At 32.4% G+C, this 22,618-nt stretch overlaps 1 protein-coding gene across 7 annotated transcripts in view; it reads left to right on the top strand.

Moving 5' to 3' along the window:
* The window catches only part of LOC106883585 (ankyrin repeat domain-containing protein 17), a 120,375-nt gene that overhangs the window by 60,771 nt on the left and 36,986 nt on the right, over positions 1-22,618 (top strand). For 4 of the 7 annotated variants that reach the window (XM_014934654.3, XM_089352879.1, XM_089352883.1 and 1 more), the window contains 7 exons: positions 10,324-10,480; positions 15,499-15,649; positions 16,976-17,123; positions 18,185-18,418; positions 18,906-19,048; positions 19,588-19,777; positions 21,771-21,962. In XM_014934654.3, the coding sequence (XP_014790140.1) occupies positions 10,324-10,480; positions 15,499-15,649; positions 16,976-17,123; positions 18,185-18,418; positions 18,906-19,048; positions 19,588-19,777; positions 21,771-21,962 (1,215 nt within the window). Of the gene's footprint in view, positions 1-417; positions 462-1,040; positions 1,103-5,541; positions 5,600-10,323; positions 10,481-15,498; positions 15,650-16,975; positions 17,124-18,184; positions 18,419-18,905; positions 19,049-19,587; positions 19,778-21,770; positions 21,963-22,618 lie in introns of those variants that run through there. The other 3 variants (XM_089352882.1, XM_089352880.1, XM_014934655.3) reach the window with 3 other exon arrangements.

Raw genomic sequence — 22,618 nt, 5'->3', positions numbered from 1 at the left:
AAAATGCGAGCTACTAATAATGTGTCGGGAAGTAACTGTCGTAGCTAATAATTTCCATTTCAGATTCATAAATTCATTTCTTTCAAATTGAGTCAAATTATTCTGCAGTCACAAACTTTGGCAAGCAGTACGTGTAAAGCAAGCCTTTTACTTTCCCCACCCCCGAGATTCAAACGCATTGAATCAGGGGAAATAACCCAGAACTGATGCTCTTTAACATTCACTTAAATAAATTTTTGATCGTTTTATTCCATTGACCCTTTCAAAAACCAATACTTACTGCGTATGTTTATTTGAAAATGTTTTTATTTTTCTTTGAAAATGAAAAAGAAGAGTGAAAATTGAAAAAGAGTAAATATTCTGCGTTAAGTCGGACGTTATTCATTTTTACGGCAGTCGTAAATAGGTACATTTCCTGTAATTGCCGCCATATTGCCATGAAACACAAGCGTGACTGTCTGGTAAGACTGGCTGATTTCATTTAGCTCTCAGACATCCTTTATTTTAGATCATTTATTTCTTATCTTCGATTCATATTTGTGAAATTACTTCACATTCATTGTGTCAAGCGCGTTACCTTGTGTTGTCGATTGCTTATTTTTTGGCTCATTTCGCGGATATCTGTCTGTCTGTGTGTGTGTGTGTGTGTGTGTTTAAATGACGTTCTCTCTCAACTCTTTACGTTTAGTCGTGTTATTTTCGCATAGAATTAATTGCATTTGCATTTTTCAAATAGAAATAAATCTGTTAAGCTATTTTTTAAAAAACTTTCAATAATATTTAACCTTGGCCTCTTAGTGGACTCGCACTTGTCCACTATGTTCGATTGGTTGGTACGTGCTCCGCCACCTTCGCTCTGTGTCATTCACTTAATACATGACTATGGTGTCTCAACAATTTTCCTATTTAACAGTTTACATTTGCAACTTTTATCTTTCTTATACACATGCGTCTAAGCTTGTTTTATTTTTCTACAAGTAGATCTCGATTACTCTTCGTTGTCTCTGCAACACTTTTTTTTTTCTATAACGTTTTCATAGAAGTCTTGAGCTGCTCAATGTCGGACATTTACCATCAGTGTGATAACTACTGCCTACAGAAGGTGCGTCCCTTTGTAATTATTCATTAAAACATTTATTATCCTTGTTTTAATGTTTTTTTTCTTACTCATTTGTAAGCTTTCTCATCAGTGTATTTTACCACTGACCTTTCAGTGTATTTGATACTCTTAAGTTTTTTCGTTTTCCTAATTTTCTTACAATGTCTCAATATTATTTGGTCTTTATTTTTAGCTTATATTTTTCGTTTTCATTTTGTTTCTCTTAGAAATTGGATCAAACCTTTTATTGATCTTTTAGTATTTTGTTTCTTTGTGTAAAATTCTAGCTAATTGGTTGTGCATGTGACTTGGGTTTCTGAATTCACTTATGGATATTCTCAAATTAAACGTTGCAGAAACCTTTTCAAAACTAATAATCGGGTATGACATTCGGGTCTGATTTTCTTTCTCTCGATGAGGTTTCATATCTTTAACAGGTTTTCATACGTTTCTTCTAACACTCGTTAAACATTATTGATTAAGTTCGATTATGTTAATCTATTTTTCTTGGTTGATTTCTCTCCCTCTTGTATGCAACCTCTTATGAAAAATAAAAGCAAAAAACGCGAAACAAATAATGCTTGTCTAAAAAGTGGAACTAGCTGTGCATTACCAACCAGCAGCAGCTAATTTCGTCCAACTAATTAAATTCAATATCTACCGATCAGTCGATGTGATCTATCAGTTCGGATATATAGATTTTGCATACTGGTCGTCCTCCCCTTAATTTTTCATTTACAACTCACGATTCTCGAACTTTTTCATTTGTTAAATATTGTAACTTTATGATGCTATTTAAATTCATCACGGCAATTACGTTAGTGGACTTGGCATTTGCCATGATTTTATATAAAATAGTTGTAACTAAACTCTTTAGACTGAGATTTTCTTAGTATCATCCTGTAATTAAGTTTTTAATGTAATCCGTGGAGTTAAATCTTGATGTTTGATTTGGAGTAGACAAACAAACTTCGCTTAGAATATATATACGTGTTGATTCTTTTGATTAGATGTTTGTCTGCTCTTTTTGAGAATGGAGTATTCTCTTTTTTTCTTCTGATAGAAATAAACTGGATTAGATTAAATTTCACTTTTTTTTTTTTACAACTCCGTCATTTCTTTTCAAAAATATAATCTCATTTTTAATAATTGTTGTTTTTTTGGATACGAATGTTATATTTCTGTGGAGTTATTTACTATGTTTTCTCCCCGAACTTACGCATTATAGCATATTACTCATTAAGTATTGATCGGTGATTAATTTATTACTAACTATTTATTCATGATGGTGAATTTACTTTAGATATGGGCAGCTCAAGTTGATCTTCACATGTAAACTAATAAAACTTATCTAATATTCAGATTAACCATCTTATGTATTTTTAAGGATATATTCACATTGCCAACATTACAGTTTGCTATTTTCTTTCCTCCCAGTTAGAAGTGGTTGAGTAATTGACGTTGTTTATTATGAACGAAAGAATCCCATTCCTTGTAATTGTCTCAGTCTGTTTAAATATTGCGTGAATATAATACGGGAAACTGGAAAGAATTTAGAAAATTTCGTACAAGCGTCTAATTTCGTGATTTACCACACCGTCAGAGAAAAAAAAAATAGATGTAAAATTTCTAGTGGGAGAGCATCTGCTTTATCTCACACCTTGTTAGAAATGGTAAAAAAAAAAAAAAAAAAAAAAAAAAGACATTGCATAAGGTAGTCTGTAAAAGACGGAATGATCATGACAAAAATATCTTACCACAGGCCTCACCGATCAGGACTGACCTGGGGCTAAACAGCAACAGATGTAAACATGTTAACGTATTGAGATAGGCATCTTGTTATACAGGTTGTTGCATTCTATTAGTTTGTCAGTGGTTATAAATTTTGAAAAGTACGAAAGTTGTAATTTGTCAAAGAATTCTCTTGGATATCTGAAATGTCTTCATAGTTGTTATTGTCAGTGTTTAAAATTTTTTCTTTTAAATATTGGCATGGAGTTAACAGCCCTTTCTTTATTCTCTGTAACTTATTCTCTTATTCCTTTAAGCTGATTGATCCTGCTATAGATAATCTTGACTGTTAGCTTATGACACTTTCTAACCAACAGATGTTGCCCATTGTTTGTTTTCATAGTGACTATCCTGTAATTTTGGTTTGCTCATTGATCCAGTGATTGAGGGTTCAAACCACGTCACTGACATTACACTTAATACAGACTTGTAATGATGTGCTCTATTTTTTTCATTCATTCTTTCATATTAGGTGGAATTATGCTTTGAAGAGTAGATGAGGCTAAAAAGGATTTTGAAGAATTTGCATTTTTAAAAATCTTAGATTATATAAATGTATTTAAAAATCATATAACTTTCTTTTCAATAAAATTTCAGTTTCAAAAACTTCAAGGCAATATTTTAACCTTCCATAAAAGTTTTCTTTGAGAAGTATAAGTTTATATATTTTAGTAAACTTTTAGATTCTCCATTTCATTTTGATTACTCATTGTATAAAAATAAACCCAGTCACAAACAAAAGGTTTGGAATCAATTTAACAACTGTTTGTTTAAAGTGCCATTAAATGTAATTAGGTTAACAGATTTGATTAAAGCTATAATTATATTTTTAATGTATTTTTCCATGCAGAGATAAGCCAATTTGAACATTTTGTAGAAGGCCTTGTTTGTGTAGCAATGTAAAAACAAATGTTCGGAGTGATCTTTAGGTCTATCATTATCAGAAATTATAGAATACCCTTTTGGGTAGGATTCATATGTATATTCCCAAAAATGTTTTGGAATATATCTTGAATGGAAAATTTATACTTTTGTTTTTCTAATTAGGTGTTTTTTAAATTTCTTTTCAAATTAGTGTTTTTTTTTCTTTTGTGTTTGTTAGTGTGAGCAATTTAAGTAAACTGCTCATAGTCTTTAGATGCACTTAGACTTGGAAAATTAAGGTTTTGGTTCCATTAATCCAGATGTTTGAAGGTTGTGAAATGTGAATGATTTGTCTTTTGACTTTTTTCATAGTGTGATTTATTGTTATATGCCCCTTCTAAATCCAAATACAAAATCATATTGGGATTAAAAGCTATCTTTCATTTAGGTGAACTGAAGCATGTAATTAAGTGGAATGAAGTAATTTGTCAATGCAACAATGAAATAATTAGTTAGGGTCATTAATTATTGAAGATCTGTCCAACCATGCAAGCACAGAAAAATGGATGTAATACTATGCTGATTGATTACACTTAAACTGTTTAATTGGAGTTTATAATAGCTGTTATTTCAAAGGTCTGAGTAGAGCACCTATAGAAGATGAATAATCTGTCTTTCTTTCCTTCTTTCTCATACATGTATATGCATTTAGTAAATGAAGTTAGAATATGATATATAATTCGCATAATTTAGATGCTTTATTTGACCATTCTAGTTCGTATACACAAAACACTAGTATATTTGGTGATATACTGTTTTACAGGTTTTGGTCATTGGAACATGACTATACTGGGACAACACCTTCAAGGGTCTAGCCAATTATATCAAATACAGTGCTTATTTTATTGGACTCTGTTTATTGCACTGTTAAGTTAAAACTGGTATAGACACCCATGCATGCTTAGATATGCTCCACACACATACATACTCACACTCATGAGATTATACCCTCCAGTGGTTTCTTGTTCAAGCTGCCACTGAATTTGAAACTACATGATTGTGAAGTGGACTTCTTTATGACCCTGCTATGTGTGTACTTATGTACATTAATGTTTTAGTGACTCAAGACATTGCTGGAAAGATAAATATAGAATAGGATATAATCTATTAACACTTATTTCAGCAATTCATTAAATCATTTGGATTTACAAAACTGTCTTAACAAAAATGGGATTTCTTATTTAATCTTCCATGTCTTGGCAAATATTTGAAATATTCAGTTGTATGTTCTTGTCTGCAGCATTGAACTGTGTCTCTATATGAAATTTGCTTACAGCCACATTAAATGAATGAGAGAGAGATAAGTAACAATGATAAAATTGCAAGCAGTGGCTGGTAGGCAGGTGCTATAAGGTTTTGACCAGATTTAACTATTAAAATAATGTTAGTGATATTAAGTTTCCTTTTCTTAATGTTTTATATGAAATGCTTAGCAATAAGTTGTATTTTTGTAGTAATTTTGCATAATTAGTATTGTGAAAATAGATTTCACCATATCGTAGACCTTTTTGTAGCAGTTATGTTGAATATTACTGTTGAAATAGTTCAGTGAATAAACCTTGAAATGTCTCTTTGTAAAAATAAGCTATTGAAAATTAAAATAAGTTTGGCTCCTTTCCTCGCCTATTTGCTAAAAAATAAGAGACATGACTCTATCCTTCATTGTTGTCACCTTATGTTAATGTTGTAAATGACATCACAGTCAAGAGATCTATACCTCATTACAGGAGTTGTCCCTTTGCCAATGAAAGTTTGGTGCTCTTGCTGTAACAAATTGTTATTTAAGTGAGTATGTGCACATTCTTCACTCTCCATATGGCATTTTACATTTGGAGAGTAATGGTCATCACTGTTGTTTTGTCATTTCTTGAATATTTGTATGGATGAAATGATTTTATTTATTTGTAGTATTACCAAAACTGTTTTATGCTTATTTTTAGTTCTACTCATTGTTTATTTCTTCTCTTTTCCAAGATATAAATTTTAAGCATTTTCTCTTTTTTTTTTGTTAAATAATCTGACCGTGGTGTTTTGCTTGTTATTTTGAGAGTCTGTGGTCGTCATTGGCTGCTATTGTATTTAAGTCCAAGTTCAGTTCAGGGTATTTGTAGTAGATAGATATTTCAGAATTATGCTTTATTGTTGTTGTGGCTACAATTGTTTGTTTTTAGGGTGTTGGAAGTTGGGTCTGTTTTGAAAATTAGTTTATATGTATCTGTCCTTGCAATTTAGAAGTTTAATTTGATTATTATCTGAGGCAGATATGATTCTAAAAGTATTTAACTATTTGATAAACATTTGATAAATAAATATTCATGTGATACAGTATTTTTAAAAAGATAAATGTTTAATAATGATTTATTGCACATGCAAACATACATGCACACATGCTTGCATTACAGTTTTGCTTCTTTCAAAAGTGAATTACATTTTCATTGGTTAATATGTTTTTAAGGTTATGTTCATTAGCAAATAACATTACATGTCTTGAAGACTTAATTGAATGAAGTTTTCATTAATGAAATTGATATTTTGGTATAAATAGTAAATTTTAGCTATAGATGTGATCATCATCATCATCATTTAACATCTTCCTTCCATGCTGGCATGGATTGGATGGCTTGACTGGAACTGGTAAGCCAGAGAACTGCACCAGGTTCCAGTCTGAATTTGCCTTGGTTTCTATGGTGAAACACCCTTCCTAATGCCAACCACTCTGAGTGTGTGGTGGGTACCTTGTATGTGTCGCTGGTCTCAGCCACAACTACAATTTCACTTGGTTTGATGAGTTTTCTCAAGCACAGCAAATTGCCAAAGGCCATGATCACTTGTCATCCCTTCTGTGAGACCCCTCATTCGAATATCATGTTTCACCATCTCATTCCGTGTCTTCCTGGGTCTACCTCTTCCACAGGTTCCCTCCGCAGAGATCAACACTTTACGCAACTGTCTTCATCCAAATGCATCACATGACCATACCAGTGTATTCATCTCTCTTGCACACCACATCTGATGCCTCTTATGCCCAATTTTTCTCTCAAGACACTTATACTCTGTCGTACATGAACACTGATGAACCTCATACAGCTCTCCAGCTTGCCAACTCTGGTCAAACCTCAAACTCATTCCAACATGGAAAACAGATGTTGATGATGATACACACACACACACACACACACACACACGTACATCAGTAATGACAGTGAATCCTTGAAAAAAAAAAAAATAGTGGAAGTGTCAAGGGCATAGTTTTCTTATTCATCCCATTTTAATTTACAGAAGAATCTAAAAAATATTTTTCCTTTAGCACTTATCCTTATTTTAATTTTTTCTTTAAATATCAGCCACTACTTTGCTTCACTTGGTTATAAGAACGCTTTGGCTAGCTTTATCTCTCATTATTCATTAGATATTTGGGTTTAAAATGAAAACAAGGTGATTTGACTATTATAAACAAAATATGACTGGATTATGTTTCAGTTAAGTAGGTTTTTTTGCCCCCATGACTAATAATCTGACTTTTTTTTAAAATTTGAGCTAAATATGGGCATCTCTTTTATTCTTTACTAGGTTTTGTATGTGTTTGTGTACCCTCCCCAACCTGCTTACCTAGGTACATTGAAGAAAAAAATACAATTTAAAAATTTGAATTTGGACAGTTTTGGCTTGACATATCTATTACTTGGTTCTTTCATTGACGAACTTCTGTTTTATATCTGTAATATGGATTCTTTTTTTTTTTAAATCTGAAACAAAACACAGTTTCATTAGTGTTTATATTAAAATAACTGATATTAGGAAGGACATTCAATCCTAGACTTTCTACCTTTGTCATAAATATCTTGCTGCACAAAACAGAACAATACTCCTAAAAATCAGATTTAACCTAATTTGTTCCAGTGTGGTGCACTTGAATCATATTCAACTTGGAGAATTAGTCCAAAACATAAATTAATTTCATACCATGATTCGATTATATCAATATTTCAATTTCTTTTCTACACTGTTCTTTAGGCAAATTTCTTCTACCATAGCTGTGGTTTGATCACTATCTAGTGAGTGGAATTTGATATGTGGAAGCCCGTTGTATATATTAAATGTAACTTTGGCTGGTAAACTTTGTTGTAAAACTGATGCTCTTAAAACAAAGTTCTTTGCAAGAATGAAGGCCTTTGCACCAAGTTATTGGCACTTCCCTGTTACTCTCTCTGTTAGAAAGGCAGTGAACCATTGATTGTCCCATTGGAAACCTCTAACCAACAATGCTGGAGTTCATAAATTGTGATATAAATTCTAAAAAGAAATTTTATGTACGAAATCCATTTAACTTGAACTACTTTGACATATATTTGAAAGCTGTTGAAGTTTTAATTTTCATTATCCACATTGAGAAAATGGTTACTGAAAATGGAACAAGGAATGAAATTTTTTGCTGTTAAACATTCTGAAAATCAGTTTGAGACAGTAAAAATGTAACAGGACCATTAATGTGACTTAAACCCAGACCACTTCATAACTGACTGCATTACTTATTACACACTAGAATGCTTGTCATTCTATCTGCTAATTAAATATTATAATTTGTTATTGCTATTTTGTATTATCTTTCTCTCTAAATCTCACTTGGCACAAGCTTTTCTATTAATGTCAAGCATAAGAAGATATCCTAGCATGGTTGATGATTGTATTGAAAATCAACAAGTCAAATTATAAATAAACTTCCGATGATATCAAACATTTGATAAGTGACTCAAATCCCATCAGATGAGCCTGTTTCTTTTTCTGTCTCAATTTGATACTTATATCTAATATATTCTTTGAAATCTTAAAATTTAATTGATGAATTGAATTTTATTTATGGAGAGAAAAAAAAAAATCTGAAAATCTCTTTACAATATAGTAGCATTGAATTTGCTTATTCTGTATATTTTGTGCCAGCCCTTATTCTATCATAACCTGAATCACTTATATTAGTAGTACTCTAGCAGATTTTGTGAGTAATTCTATTAACAAGGACTCTAATTTTTTTTTTTTTTTTACTCTATTACTCTAAATTTCCCTACTATTTTACACACACACACACACGCACTTTTCATCATTATTCCCCAGTGTCTTTGTGAACCCTTACTGGTTAATAGACATTGTTATTATTTCTTGAAAAATTTTCTGTTAATTAGTTCAACTTCTTTATAAAGTAGGTGGCTGATGGTCTGAAACTGATTTTGAACCATTTGGATATGCATAAGAAACTATAGCCATGTTCAGCTTAGAGAATCAGACTAAGGTGTAATATTGAATTAAATGTATAATTTCATACACTAATTCAATTCTATCAACATTTCAATGACTTTTTAGTTCTTTACCATAGCACCTAATAACACTTATGGGCAAACTTCAGGTTTTCTGAATGTCACATCAATGAAAAAAATGACCTTGAATTCCTTTTTAGTAGAGTGGCCCACCTATGAGCCTCGTCTCATGTGGCCCACTTCTTGATAAAAGGTATTTCCAAAATGTATTCTGTAGCATATTTTCACAACCTGTCACTTTTTTCCTAATTTTGTATCCCGATCGTCTTCCTACAGTGATTGTTGTGGGAAGACTTTATGGATACTAATAAAGGGCATCTGTTTGATAAAAGCAAGTATGTGTGTGTATTGGAAATGTTATCCATTCGGCTTGTAAAATGCATTTAAGAAAAATGGTTTTCAGTTTAATTTTGAAGTGGTTTTTCATTAAATTTAGGAAATTTTGTTTTTTTATCTACACCTCATTTTTGGAAGCTCTAAAGAATATTTGACTAGTTTATATGAAAATATTAAACCACACATGCAAATCATGTATGTAAAACAGTTTAAATTTTCAAATATTTTAGGATAATGATAATTGTAACAAAAAAAAAAAAAAAACTTTTATAAAAACTATAGCAAATTTTTTAATGGGTGGTAATTATGTATTTAGAATACTTCTGCCTAATTTTTTTTTGTTTTTGGTAGTTGTGGGGGGGGGGGGATCATTGATCAAAGATTTTCCTTTCAACTTTCAGTGAATTTCATCTTAGAGCAATTTTTTTTTTTTTCGTTTTGCAGAATTCCAGATTTATAAGCATTAATGCTATTTTAAAAAACAGTATTCAGTTAATATTCAACTCCTTTGTTCACTTTATATAATTTGTTATATGTTATTTGTTCGGATTCTGCTGGGGTCTATGAAAACTGTATTAAGAATTTTTTCTATACCTAGTATTGATTAAAAGTCTTAAGAGTCTCACACTATTTCTATTATCATTTTCTTTATTAATGAGAGTCACTGGTTTAGAATAATAAATAATGAACTTACTGACTGGTTGGTATTTTTCATTTTAATTTTCTTGTTCTTCTAATGAGTATTGCAAATCATCAGGTTAATTTACAAAATTTCATTGCTTCCTCATAAATCATCATATTTATTTATGTGCATTTTTTTAAAAATTCAATTAAAAAAAAAAAACTTTTGATTCTGTATTATAGGAATTGGGAAACTGTCCACTTCTGATGGAAAAGTTCTAACTGACCCTGATGTTTTAAAAAAGCTGACTTCTTCTGTTAGTTGTGCACTTGATGAAGCAGCGGCTGCACTTCATAGAATGAAAGCTGAACAGCCAGGCGAGTCGACAAGTGAAGAAGGGTAAAGTTTTGGTTTTATTGTTTTAGATAAAGATTTAATTGAATATGTATGTGTGTGAGTGTGTTTATGTATTGGTGGTCTAGTCTAGTGTAGGTCTACCTTTGGGCAGATCCTTGCATGTGAACCTTCTCCAGCACTCCCTATATGACGTGGGAGAGCATGTATTCTTCCCTGCCATGGTTAAGTAGATTACTGGAACCTTGGCTACCATAACTAGATTTATGATGAATACTGGAGTGGTTTCCCATTGCCTTCTCTAGGCAGGTGGGATTTGAACTCAGAATGTAAATACTATAATGCATCTCTTTTGACACACCAGTGATTCTGCCGTTCACCCACCTTAAGAGCAAAGTGTTTTGCTCAAGAAGACCACGCACTATTGGTCTTGGAATCAAACCCGTTTATCTAGTGATGGTGTGTGCAACACCCTAACCTGTAGGCTATATGCCTTGGTGGTATATTAGCATAAGTAGAGCATCAGAGAATGTCTTCTGTCTTTCTGGTTCAGTTTTACCATAGTTGACTACTTTTCATATCTCAAAAAATAATATGCTCCTTAATATATTGTGACTTGGGTCCAAAATGACATTGTTATTAAATACCAATAAATGAGAGAGCTGTATTAAGATCAATAAATTAAAGCTATTATTATAATTGTGTACTTAGGCGTAATAGTTGAGAAAACTCTAGGTAGGAATTTTCAGATAATAATACTAAAGTACTGACATGTCTGATTCAAGTTGGAAAAATTCCATCTACTGTGGTAAGTTAATTTCTTCTGTGGAATTTTGACCATTGTACAGATGTGAGTGAACATTTGGTTTATAAATTTGGGTTAGTGATTATATACGATAAACTGCTATGTCTATGCAAAATTGAGCATCACTGCATTATAATACTGAAAATAATGAGAATGTATACTTGTTGAATTGTATGTTTTAAAAATTATTTACAATTTAAAGAAACATAGTCCAACCCATGCTAGCATGGAAGGCGGACGTTAAACGATGATGATGATAGTAGTTTTGTTGCTAATACTGAAGGGATTGACAATGCAATTCTTTATTTGTGTGACATAAAAATGATACATAAAAAGAAATTTAGAGAATTGTTAGAGATAGAACATGTGAGAAAATTGATTTATGCAAGATGTATGTGTATTGAATAATTTTAGATTCTGAACCCTCTGCTTAAAAGCAGATTTTTTTAAATTTAGATTTTTAACTTTCATGCATTCTAACTTTGTAGTTAAGAAATTTGATTTGAATCAAGTGATTCCAAATCAGTCTCTCTGCATGACACTTTTGGTGTCGCCTACCATAATTTTGGGTTAGCCCTAAGCCTTGTGCATACAACTAGTTTTTAAAGAGAAATTGTGGATGCCCTTCTGGGTGGATTCTACATTTTTGGACAGTAAACTTAATCTATTGTCCAGTTTAACTGCATCACTATCTGCTCCCTTAGTTGGTTTCTTACAAGCAGTTAACCTAGTCTGAAGTTCACTCAAGTTGTGTTGCTTTCTCATGAATTTTGGGGCTTCTCCTGCTGTCAATCTTAGAAGCCCTGCAAATGGTCATGGGCACTGCTTTTCCTCAGTCTATAGAACACACCAACAAAATAGCACAACATTTTAGAGATGACCATTGCTTACAGAAAGGTAATATTTGGTATTGACATTTCTGATAGATTTTATCTAAAATTTGGACTCAGAATGTAAATACATTAAAAAATGGTTCTTTTACTGTAAAAGAAACCAAGCATATTTTAGTTAAATGATCTAATTTTGTAAATTAAGTTATATATTAAACACCCAGATGATTTTATGTAAGAAAATGTCATGTAAATGTATTAGTATAGAATCTGCCATTGTCCATTTTGTTTTTCCAAAATATTTTGTAAACAGCTGATGAGATCTGAAACCTGCTTCTCTTGGTTACTTACTGAACAACATAGTCATTTATTTTTTTACTCACAAGCTTTGGTTTACAAATGTTTGATTTTTACATATTGCAAAACTTTGAACTGATCAATATTTTTTAGCTTTATGTTGTACTGATATTTGAACTATGATTCTTGCTTGATAAAATATGCAAACTTTTGTCAGGTTGGTACAAGCCAATTCTTTTACTCTTGTTGAGTTGACTGCCTCAAGGCTGATACGTTGAGAAGATTGTAGTTAAACTGTATAGAACTTCAACAAGGGCACATTTTTAATAGAGTTGATAGAGTTGACTACCTCATTAGCAAGTTGATTCAAGTTTTAAATTTTTCTGTCTATTTCATTTTTGATATACACTATGTTAATTCTTCTTTCTAAACGTCTAGTTTTATCTTGATCACTAAAATTCTTTGGTATGGGTGGTGACTCATAAGTGTTTTTTGAATGTTTGGATGTTATTTATATTTCTTATATAAATAAAATTTTAAAAATGTTAATATAAATATTTGCTTGTAGAGAATATAGAGGTTGAAGACTTATATTATCCAAAATAAAAGTAAATTTATGTATTCCTAAGCCTAGCAACACAAATGTCTAGTGCTTATCTGATTTTTAGCATGTTAAACATGAGTATTAGGGTTATTTTGTGAAATGATGCTTCAGTGAGGTGTATTATTGTGTTAAGTAAAAATGTTCTAGTGTTGCTCTGGTCAATTTTTCATGTAGTGAGTAGATTTTTAAGCATAACTAAACATGTTGGAGATTTTTGCTTAGCTGTTTAATGATTCTGTGATGTACTAACAGGTTCTTTGATGGAATGTGACAATGTTTTAAAACTGCTTAGGAAAATTAGCAGTTTGTGATTTAAAGCTGCCATGTGTCTTGGTGATGTTGGCAGTTCTTGTAGTGCAACTGTTGGCTGTTTGCTGTAGCATTAATGGTTGTGTTAATGTTGCTGCTAAAAAGTGAATCTAAAGTGTTCAAAAATTAAAATATTTGGTGGTTGGTTGCCATATATATATATATATATATATATATATATATATATATATATTGATTTAGCATTAATGTAGTATACAAGAAATGTTAATTTGGGGAGTTCATTTCTCTCTTATTCTATGCAAATGAAGATCTTTGAGTACAATACTCACTAAACTTGGCAGTTACACAGGTAATTTAGAGTGCTGAACCTCATCATATTGTGGAGCTAGGTGAACTAGATTAATGTTGAACATTACACAAATTATCCAGATTTTAAGTTAATATATGTGTATATATATAGTTATCTTTAAAAGATTTTGTGTTAAAACTGCAGATCTTACCCAGAATATTGACAGATTATTGGACACTGGTGATTTTACATGATTTAGCCTCTTCAGTAATCAACACTCCTGGATAGAATTAAGTCAAAAATCTTTGTTCTGATATAGAAATCAACAAACTGATTTGTGAAAAAGTTAGTTGGCCTGGAACAAAGATTTTGACTTATCTCAGAATGTCGAGTTTTTTAATCACTGAGGAGACCAAATTAAGTTGAAACTCTGGTGTCTGGCAATCTGCTGACAACATTTTGAATGAGCTCTGTTCTTTTAACACATTGTTTTTATTTGAAATTGCTCTGAGACAAAATATTACAGCTAGCACTGTTCTACATTTGTAATATACATGTTATATACGTTGTTATTTTTATCTAGTGCTATTCCAAGTATTTATTGATTTAATTTTTGCTTGGTCACCTTTTACACAAATCAGTAAATGCCTGGTATGCTGATTTCTGTATAGGGCTGAAGGTTTTGGTTTAGCCCAGAATGTCTGAAAGTGTTTTGTCACTGAGGATACTAAATCAAGTCATGAAACCAGTGTCCGACTATTTGCTGCCAATGTTCTGTGCAAGCTGTGTGATTTTAATATAGAAAGTCTCTTAATAGAAATTTTCTGAAACAATATATAACAGCTAGCACTCTTCTACATTTGTGTCTCTGTATAATAATAGCAGGTATAAATGTTGATTGATAAGTTGGTTGATTTCACTAATCAGGCTTCACATTGCATAGAGAGGGGGAGAGAGTTAACATAAAGAAGTGCAGGATAAGGCTTATACTAGGCTTGATGGCAGGCAATGAGTAAAATGCACATATGCACACGCACACACATGCACAGTTTGAGCATTTTGTTTTATTTGGAAATTATTCATTTCATCATTTTGTATTAGCATCAAGAAATTTTATAAAAGTTAAATAGTAATTATTGTATGTATGCCATATTTTCTGATATTACCTAAAGTAGCTGCTATACATATTGCTCTTTCATTCGTTATTTACTTTGTTGACCATGAATCTTTTGGAGACACCTATTAGGAATACAAACCGAGTTCAGTTAATATCCTTACAAAGGGATTGTAGCACTGCTTTTAATGCAGTATTATCTAATGTGTGTTTGTATGTGTAGGAATATGCATTTAAGAAATGTTTATGCCAAATGGTAGTCAGCATATATTGTCTGTATAAACACTATATTTTTTGTTCTTGAGCCAATCCTGAAATCACATTGTTGTGATTGAATAATTAACAAAATTAGGCATTGAGATTATAGATTAATGACCATAAGTTCAAATTTTAATACAGTCATTGTGTTGTATTCACTGAGCATAAGATGGGCTTGCTTCAGTTTCTGATTCTATATCACAATTAATCGAATAATATTTATGTGAAGAGACAATTGCTTCACGCAACAAATACAACGAACCACATGATTTATGTAAAGCTTCACTATTAGATTATAATTACAGCATGCATCTCCTGTATCTCAACCATTCTACATTTTAGCTGAAGTTAGTAAATTATTGAAACAACATAAAATGAATACTTACAATTTTGTAAAATATTTTTCCTTTTTTATTCAGTTAATTTCAGTTATTCTAGTGTGAGTATATTGTATATATATTTAGTTGCTTTTTTTTTTTTTTATCTATTTACTTACTAATAAATTCAGCTTTTGCTTGTAACTTGTTGGTAGCTAGCAGTATAAATGTATTTTGAATAGTAATGTTCTTCAATAATTAATAGAAATTTTTTTGCAGCTCTCGATCTTTAGCGGAAGCATGCAGTGATGGCGATGTGTCTGCAGTAAGAAAGATGTTACAAGAAGGTAGCAGTGTTCATGAGACGACGGAAGAGGGGGAGAGTTTGTTATCCCTTGCATGCTCAGCAGGCTACTATGAACTGGCTCAGGTTAGTTCAGGATTGTTTATTTCTATTTGTATTTCCAAAACTGAAACAGTAAAAAAAAATTTGGGTGGTGGGGTGGTCTAGTTTCTGTATTTTTCATGTTAGCATGGGTGGATAGCTTTTGCATGATTGGGACATAAGGACATTAGTATATTGTTAAAACAATCCTCCCACAATCAGAAACATTAATGTCACCTATTAAAAAAATAAAAATCACTGGCGAGAAACTTACATATCTTGCCTGGTGCCACAATACAATAGCTTTAGTATGAACTGAACTCAGAAGCATCAGCCAAGTTTTCTGGTACTTTATCAAGACCTCACTATCTTTAAAACAAAGCAGTTCCCTTATAGACATGGACATGCTTGCTGCAGTTCCACTTTGGTCTTTGCACATGCTTATTTTGTAAAGTGTCTTTTTTGAGCCTACTCTACTCATCCTGTATAAACACAATCACGTGGGAGTTTTTCGGGGTCACTTAAGCCTAACAAACTGATTATCCCAAATAATATCAGATACCAACCTATGTTTCCCAGATATCTTCTAATTTGTTTGTTAGGAAATTATTAGTTGTGAAATGTGCAAAAGTATTTCCTATTCACATAAAAAGCATTCTTTCGAGCTATCAGTTATAAGAGGATGTTAAATGATGATGATGATGATAATGATAATTGTTTGTCCCTTGGTGTTCAGCACTCATTCTTTTTGCTCATTATTGTGTGTGTCTATATATATACATACATACATACATACATACACATATATACATATATGTATGGAATGAAGGAGAGGTACAGGTATACCTAATCCTCAGTGTTTCATTGTCCACTTTTCCATGCTTGCATGGGTCAGATAGAATTTTGTTGAGGCAGATTTTTTAATGGCTGAGTGCCCTTTCTTTCACCAGTGGCCAGACATGCTTTTCATGGAAAGTTGGAAATGAATGATATATGATGATGTTGTTCATTTAGAATCATCAAGTATGTCATAAGAAGGACATATATATGCATGCATGCATGCATGCATGCATGCATGCATAGTAGGCTTCTTTCAGTTTCTGTTTCTCAAAACCATTCAATGTCTTGTGTTATTAAGTCTGAGCATTGTTTCTCTACCTTCTCTTTTCAACTTATATGGGACAATAAGAGCTATATAGAACTTGCAAAGAAGCTAATTTGATTGTTACTTTTATTTAAAAAAAAAGCACATTAAATGTTTTTATTTATAAATAGCTGGTTTGAAAATTCCACTCTGTACATATAGATCCTATATGATTTGGAAGTGTCTTGGATATTTCTAATTAGCTTTTTATTGATTTTTCTTTATAGGTTTTGTTGGTTATGAAAGCAAATGTTGAAGACAGAGGCATCAAGGGTGACTGTACTCCATTAATGGAAGCTTCTAGTGGAGGTTTTGTCGACATTGCCAAACTATTAATTACTCACGGAGCTGATGTGAATGCACAGTCTTCAGCTGGTAACATATTTTTTTTTAATTTTATTATTTAGTAAATAATTTATGGAATTTCTTCTTGTTGTCTTTTATGATTATACTGCATTAGTATATGATGAAATAATTCCTTGAAAGCTATTTTAATTGCATAATTACTTTTCAAGTATCTTATATACTTCAATATTGATACACACACTCACACACTATGCATTCCAGTTTTTTTATTTGTTGAAGCTCATTGTTAAACATAGTTATAAACAAAAATTAAACCCTACCAAGTATTTTTGTTAAAATTGACTGTTTTAGAATTAGACTTGCTCTTTTACAAAACAAACTTTTAGATAAAGAATATTCCGAGAATGTATGAGAATACTCAATAGCTGTTAAACTAGGTTATTATTTCTTAGTCCACAAGTACATTCTGGTCTTTATTGTTATATATAAAGAGGCTTTGGAGATGTTTCTTTTCTTGAAAGTTTTCTCTGGATTTTCCTTATTTTCTATTTTGTAATTTTGAGTTTGTTTTCTGTGTATTTGTATTATTATTTCATAAATGTTATGTAACACATCCAAAGGCTTAACTGTATATATAGTTAGCAAAATGAATAGAATGAAATGTATTTACAGTATGACAGTAGTTAAATTAACCTTTTACTGACTGGTTGGGACTTTGAAGCACAACATTTGCCCCTGTCTAAATTTACCTAAACAAATGTGTAATATTACCTAACAACAGCTTGTGATAAACTAACTCAAGTTTTGGGTCTACTAATGTTGGATATAACCACTTAATGGAGGCATCGTTCTATACATTCTACATTAATGGGTTTCACATTGTGCAAATAATTTATTAAAATTACTTTTTATCTAATTCATTTTTACACACTGGAATAGAGACAAAATTTAAATTTATTACTGCTCTAAATGTTTTGCCCATCTAAGGAATCTGCAAGACATTTAGTGAGAGGAACAGAACAAACTAACTTGGAATGTTGAACGTTACAGAAGCCTATAAGAAAAAAATATATTTATTTTACATTTTATTTTTATTTTTGGTTCTAATATTTTAATGGTCTTATTTTTAGGTAATACACCTCTTCACTATGCTGCCTGTGGTGGATTTGAGGATGTTGTGATGGTTTTAATTGAATATGGTGCCAATGTTGAAGTTCACAATGAAAATGGTCACACACCTTTAATGGAAGCAGCTAGCGCAGGTCATGTGGGAGTAGCAAAGATATTATTAGATGCCGGTGCCGGAATCAATACCCATTCCAATGAATTCAAAGAAAGTGCCCTCACACTTGCTTGCTACAAAGGTATGTAGGAGAAAGTATCATTAAATATCTATTATTTACTGTAATATATCATAACATACAAGGAAAATATACCCATAAAATTTTAATCTATCCATTTGTTTTACATTTCTTTGAGTTGAATGTATGTATATTTTTGAGTCATTGACTTTTGGCCAGATGTCCTTGTTGCTAATGGCTTACTGTTTTGGGATCCTGTTTTGTTAATTCTATTTCTGGTATATTTAATGAGATTAATGTAAATTTTCTATATGCTTTATTTTCTATTCAAACTGTCTTCACTATGGCAGTAGCTAAAGCAGCAGTGTTTAGTTATGTCCCTATGTTTTGCTTATGAAAATCTTAGTGGAGTTTACTTTGTTTCTTTTTTGGCTTTGATAAAATAGCTACAAAGTACTGCTCTCTCTTTGATTTCAAACCCCCTTCCATAATACAATATGTAGTTCTGTGCAAAAAGTTAAAATTCATCATTATTATTCTTATTTCACAGGACATTTAGAAATGGTTCGATTTTTATTAGAAGCTGGAGCTGACCAAGAACATAAAACAGATGAAATGCATACAGCTCTGATGGAAGCTTCGATGGATGGTCATGTCGAAGTAGCTAAACTACTTTTGGATAGTGGAGCTCAGGTAAACAACTTTATGGACAAATATTTTACTTGTATAGTGTTGTTTGTGTATAGTGTTTTTAATTCAGAGTTTAATTCCTGGTGAGTATGACCTTCTGATGATATATTAACATACTGCAGTGTAAACAGTAAGATCTTGGTTAATTTATTCTATAATTGGATTGTGAAACCCAATAAGATCCTTTTCTACTGCAACAATGATAGTTTTAGTGGGGATAAGGCATGAAGAGAATCTTTCATTTTCCCAATTATAGTATTCCCCATGTGTATATTTAAGAATAAATTTGTCAGGAGAGATGAGGTATTGCTTTTGCAGATTATAGTGAACTGTGCTAAATGTTCTTGTGGTTGGTACTACTGTTATTGTGATGCAGTAATGAGGGTTTTGCTTTTCTGTTGAATATAGTTCATCATTTATTTTCTTTCTCATTATTAATGCTCATTCAGAAGGTCTCAATATCACATCTTTACATTCCTCTCTTTAAAGTTTTGAAACTCTATGTCTGTATTAATTTATCTTTAAATCATTAATATTTGTAGGTTAATATGCCTGCTGATAGTTTTGAATCACCTTTAACATTAGCTGCATGTGGTGGGCATGTGGAATTAGCAAACTTGTTAATTGAAAGAGGTGCAAATTTGGAAGAAGTTAATGATGAAGGTTATACACCACTAATGGAAGCTGCACGAGAGGGCCATGAAGAAATGGTAGCACTTTTACTTGCTCATGGTAAGTTTTTATTATTTCATTTATGAGATTTAGTATGAATTCCCATTTAAGTATGTATCTTTGGCTGCAAGCAGCACATCCAGCCATGAAAGCCTACAAAAAAAACCCACAGTAACAAAGATTGGCAACATTCCTGTTGCTGTGTGTATGTGTGTGCTAGATGACAAAGGAACACAAGTGGTAAGACATAGGAATATCTGTTGAGCCATAACCAACATAGAAAAATGGATGTGAAATTATGAAAACTTAGGCTCAACAGTGGTTTTGATATATGGATGTGGATATAGTGTTTTAGCTGAATGAAAATAAAGATGATACTTTTTAGAAATAGGATAGGAGACTAAATGGTAAATTCAGTGCCCCCGACTGACTGGCTCCCATGTTGTTGGCCCGTAAAAGGCACCACCTGAACATGGTCGATGCCAGGTCAGCCTGACTGACTCCCATTCCAGTGGCACATAAAAAGCACCATCTGAAGTGGTCGATGCCAGTGCCCCCTAACTGGCTCCCGTGCTGGTGGCATGTAAAAAGCACTATCCAAACATGATTGATGCCAGGGCCACCTAACTGGCTCCCATGCCAGTGGCACATAAAAAGCACCATCTGAAGTGGTCGATGCCAGTGCCCCCTAACTGGCTCCCGTGCTGGTGGCATGTAAAAAGCACTATCCAAACATGATTGATGCCAGGGCCACCTAACTGGCTCCCATGCCAGTGGCACATAAAAAGCACCCACTACGCTCTTGGAGTGGTTGGCGTTAGGAAGGGCATCCAGCTGTAGAAACATTGCCAGATCGGATTGGAGCCTGGTGCAGCTGCTGGCTCTCCAGACCTTAGTCAAACCGTCCAACCCATGCTAGCATGGACAACAGATATTAAACGATGATGATGACTCATGACAATGAACTTATTTTATATAGTGCTTGGCTGCAGGGTGGTTGGTGTTAGGAAGGGCATTCAGCTGTAAAAATCCTGCCAAAACAGTCACAGAAGTCTGGTGCAAGCTTCTGCCTGGCCAGCTCCTGTCAAACCATCTCACCCATGCCGGCATGGAAGGCAGACCTTAAACGATGATGATATATATATCTGTGTACTTTATTTTTCTCTTCCTCTCTATTTCCAGTTCAAGAAGGAACTTGTCTTTCGCAACAAAAATGTATGTTGAGTAAGGTTAGTGTAACTAATGGGAAGCTTGAAGAATCACAGCTTAGCTGAAATAGTGCGTAACAAAGAAGAGAATCAGTGTGGTTTGGAAGTGAGCTGTCAGCTTTAAATAGCATGTGGATGGGTACTATTGGTTTGAAAGATGGTGTGAAAAAGTGTTAAGTAGTCTAGTGATTGAAACATTGCAGCGTAATATGGGAATACATAGGTTGGGAAGGAATTGCATTTAGGTAGTGATTTTCAGAATTAATTACTTACTGCATGTCAGTAATTACCGTAGATGTATGGTGATTAACTTCAAGTGGTGTCAGTGTGTGTCCAATTAGTATTAAAAAAAAAAAAGCCATGCAGAGGGAGGATGCAGCATTTTGTTGATTAGACTTAATTATTTTCATTGTAATCTCAGATAGAAGCAGCTCTATCATGTGCAGAAGTTTATGATGTCATTTGTTTGGGATTTGTGCAATGACTACAGCTAATGTGTTCTGAAGCATTGATTCATATCTGTCCACTACGTCATTGATTTTAGAACTTGTCTTGTACACCTTGCACACTCTCCCATAGCATTATTCAAAGGATTGAATAATAGAATAGTAACAAATTTAGGATTAGGAAACAGTTGATTAAATCAATTTCCAGTACTTAACTGGTAGTTATTGACTTTACAGGGATGAACAGAACAGTTGGGGTAGTCCCATTCCATCACTGACTAGTAATATGAAAAAGAAAGATATTTTTTGATGACTAATTTAGCAGATAAAATATTTTTTAATTATTTTTTTAAGATGTTTATATTATTTTGTATTGAAGATATGTTTAATCAATTGCAGGTGCTGACATCAATGCCCAAACTGAAGAAACACAAGAGACAGCTTTAACTCTGGCCTGTTGTGGTGGATTTCTTGAGGTGGCTGACTTTCTTATCAAAGCTGGTGCTGACATAGAACTTGGATGTAGCACTCCTCTTATGGAGGCAGCTCAAGAAGGGCATCTGGATTTAGTTAGTTATCTTTTAAGTAATGGTAAGATATTTTACTGTTGTAAATAAAATTACAAATTATTGAATCTAGTCTGAATTATTGATTTTTACATAAACTTGGACAAGATTTGAAGAAACACTTTTCAGGATTTACTTGTGAAGAAGTGCTAATCTGGCAATTTCTATTGTTCACATCAGGATTTTGTTTGACTCTGATTCTAACTCAGCATTTTATGGTATCACCAACTCCAATTTCTATTTACAATTAACCATTAACATTTAAAGAAGCTATATCAGGCCTACATATTTTATACCTGTTTTATGCTCAAACTGGCCAGAAAAGACCTTTCACATTTACCCTACAATATCATTCGAAAGATAAACAATTGAATCATTGAAATCTTGCAGCTAAAAGATATGTAATTCAAAGCAACGTGAATAAATAAGCATTACATTTGATGGAGTAATCTGAATGCTAAGGAGTTAAACTAATTGCAGAACCTATTCACAGTGTGAATCGTTAAGCTACTTTGTCAGTTTAAAGGCTGTAGATCTGCAATCCCATTTTTGTTAATATTATGAACATTTGAGAATAAGATGCAACTTACAAAAAAAAAAAAAAAATACATGGCTATAAAGTAAAAGGGTATAAAAGAAATAAAAGTAATTGGGAATGTGTCAGTTTACCAGTTCAAAAAT

Source organism: Octopus bimaculoides, chromosome 5, assembly GCF_046866305.1.
Source record: "Octopus bimaculoides isolate indiv1 chromosome 5, ASM4686630v1, whole genome shotgun sequence".
NCBI classification, from domain to species: domain Eukaryota; kingdom Metazoa; phylum Mollusca; class Cephalopoda; order Octopoda; family Octopodidae; genus Octopus; species Octopus bimaculoides.
This window is presented reverse-complemented; position numbering and strand designations above follow the sequence as displayed.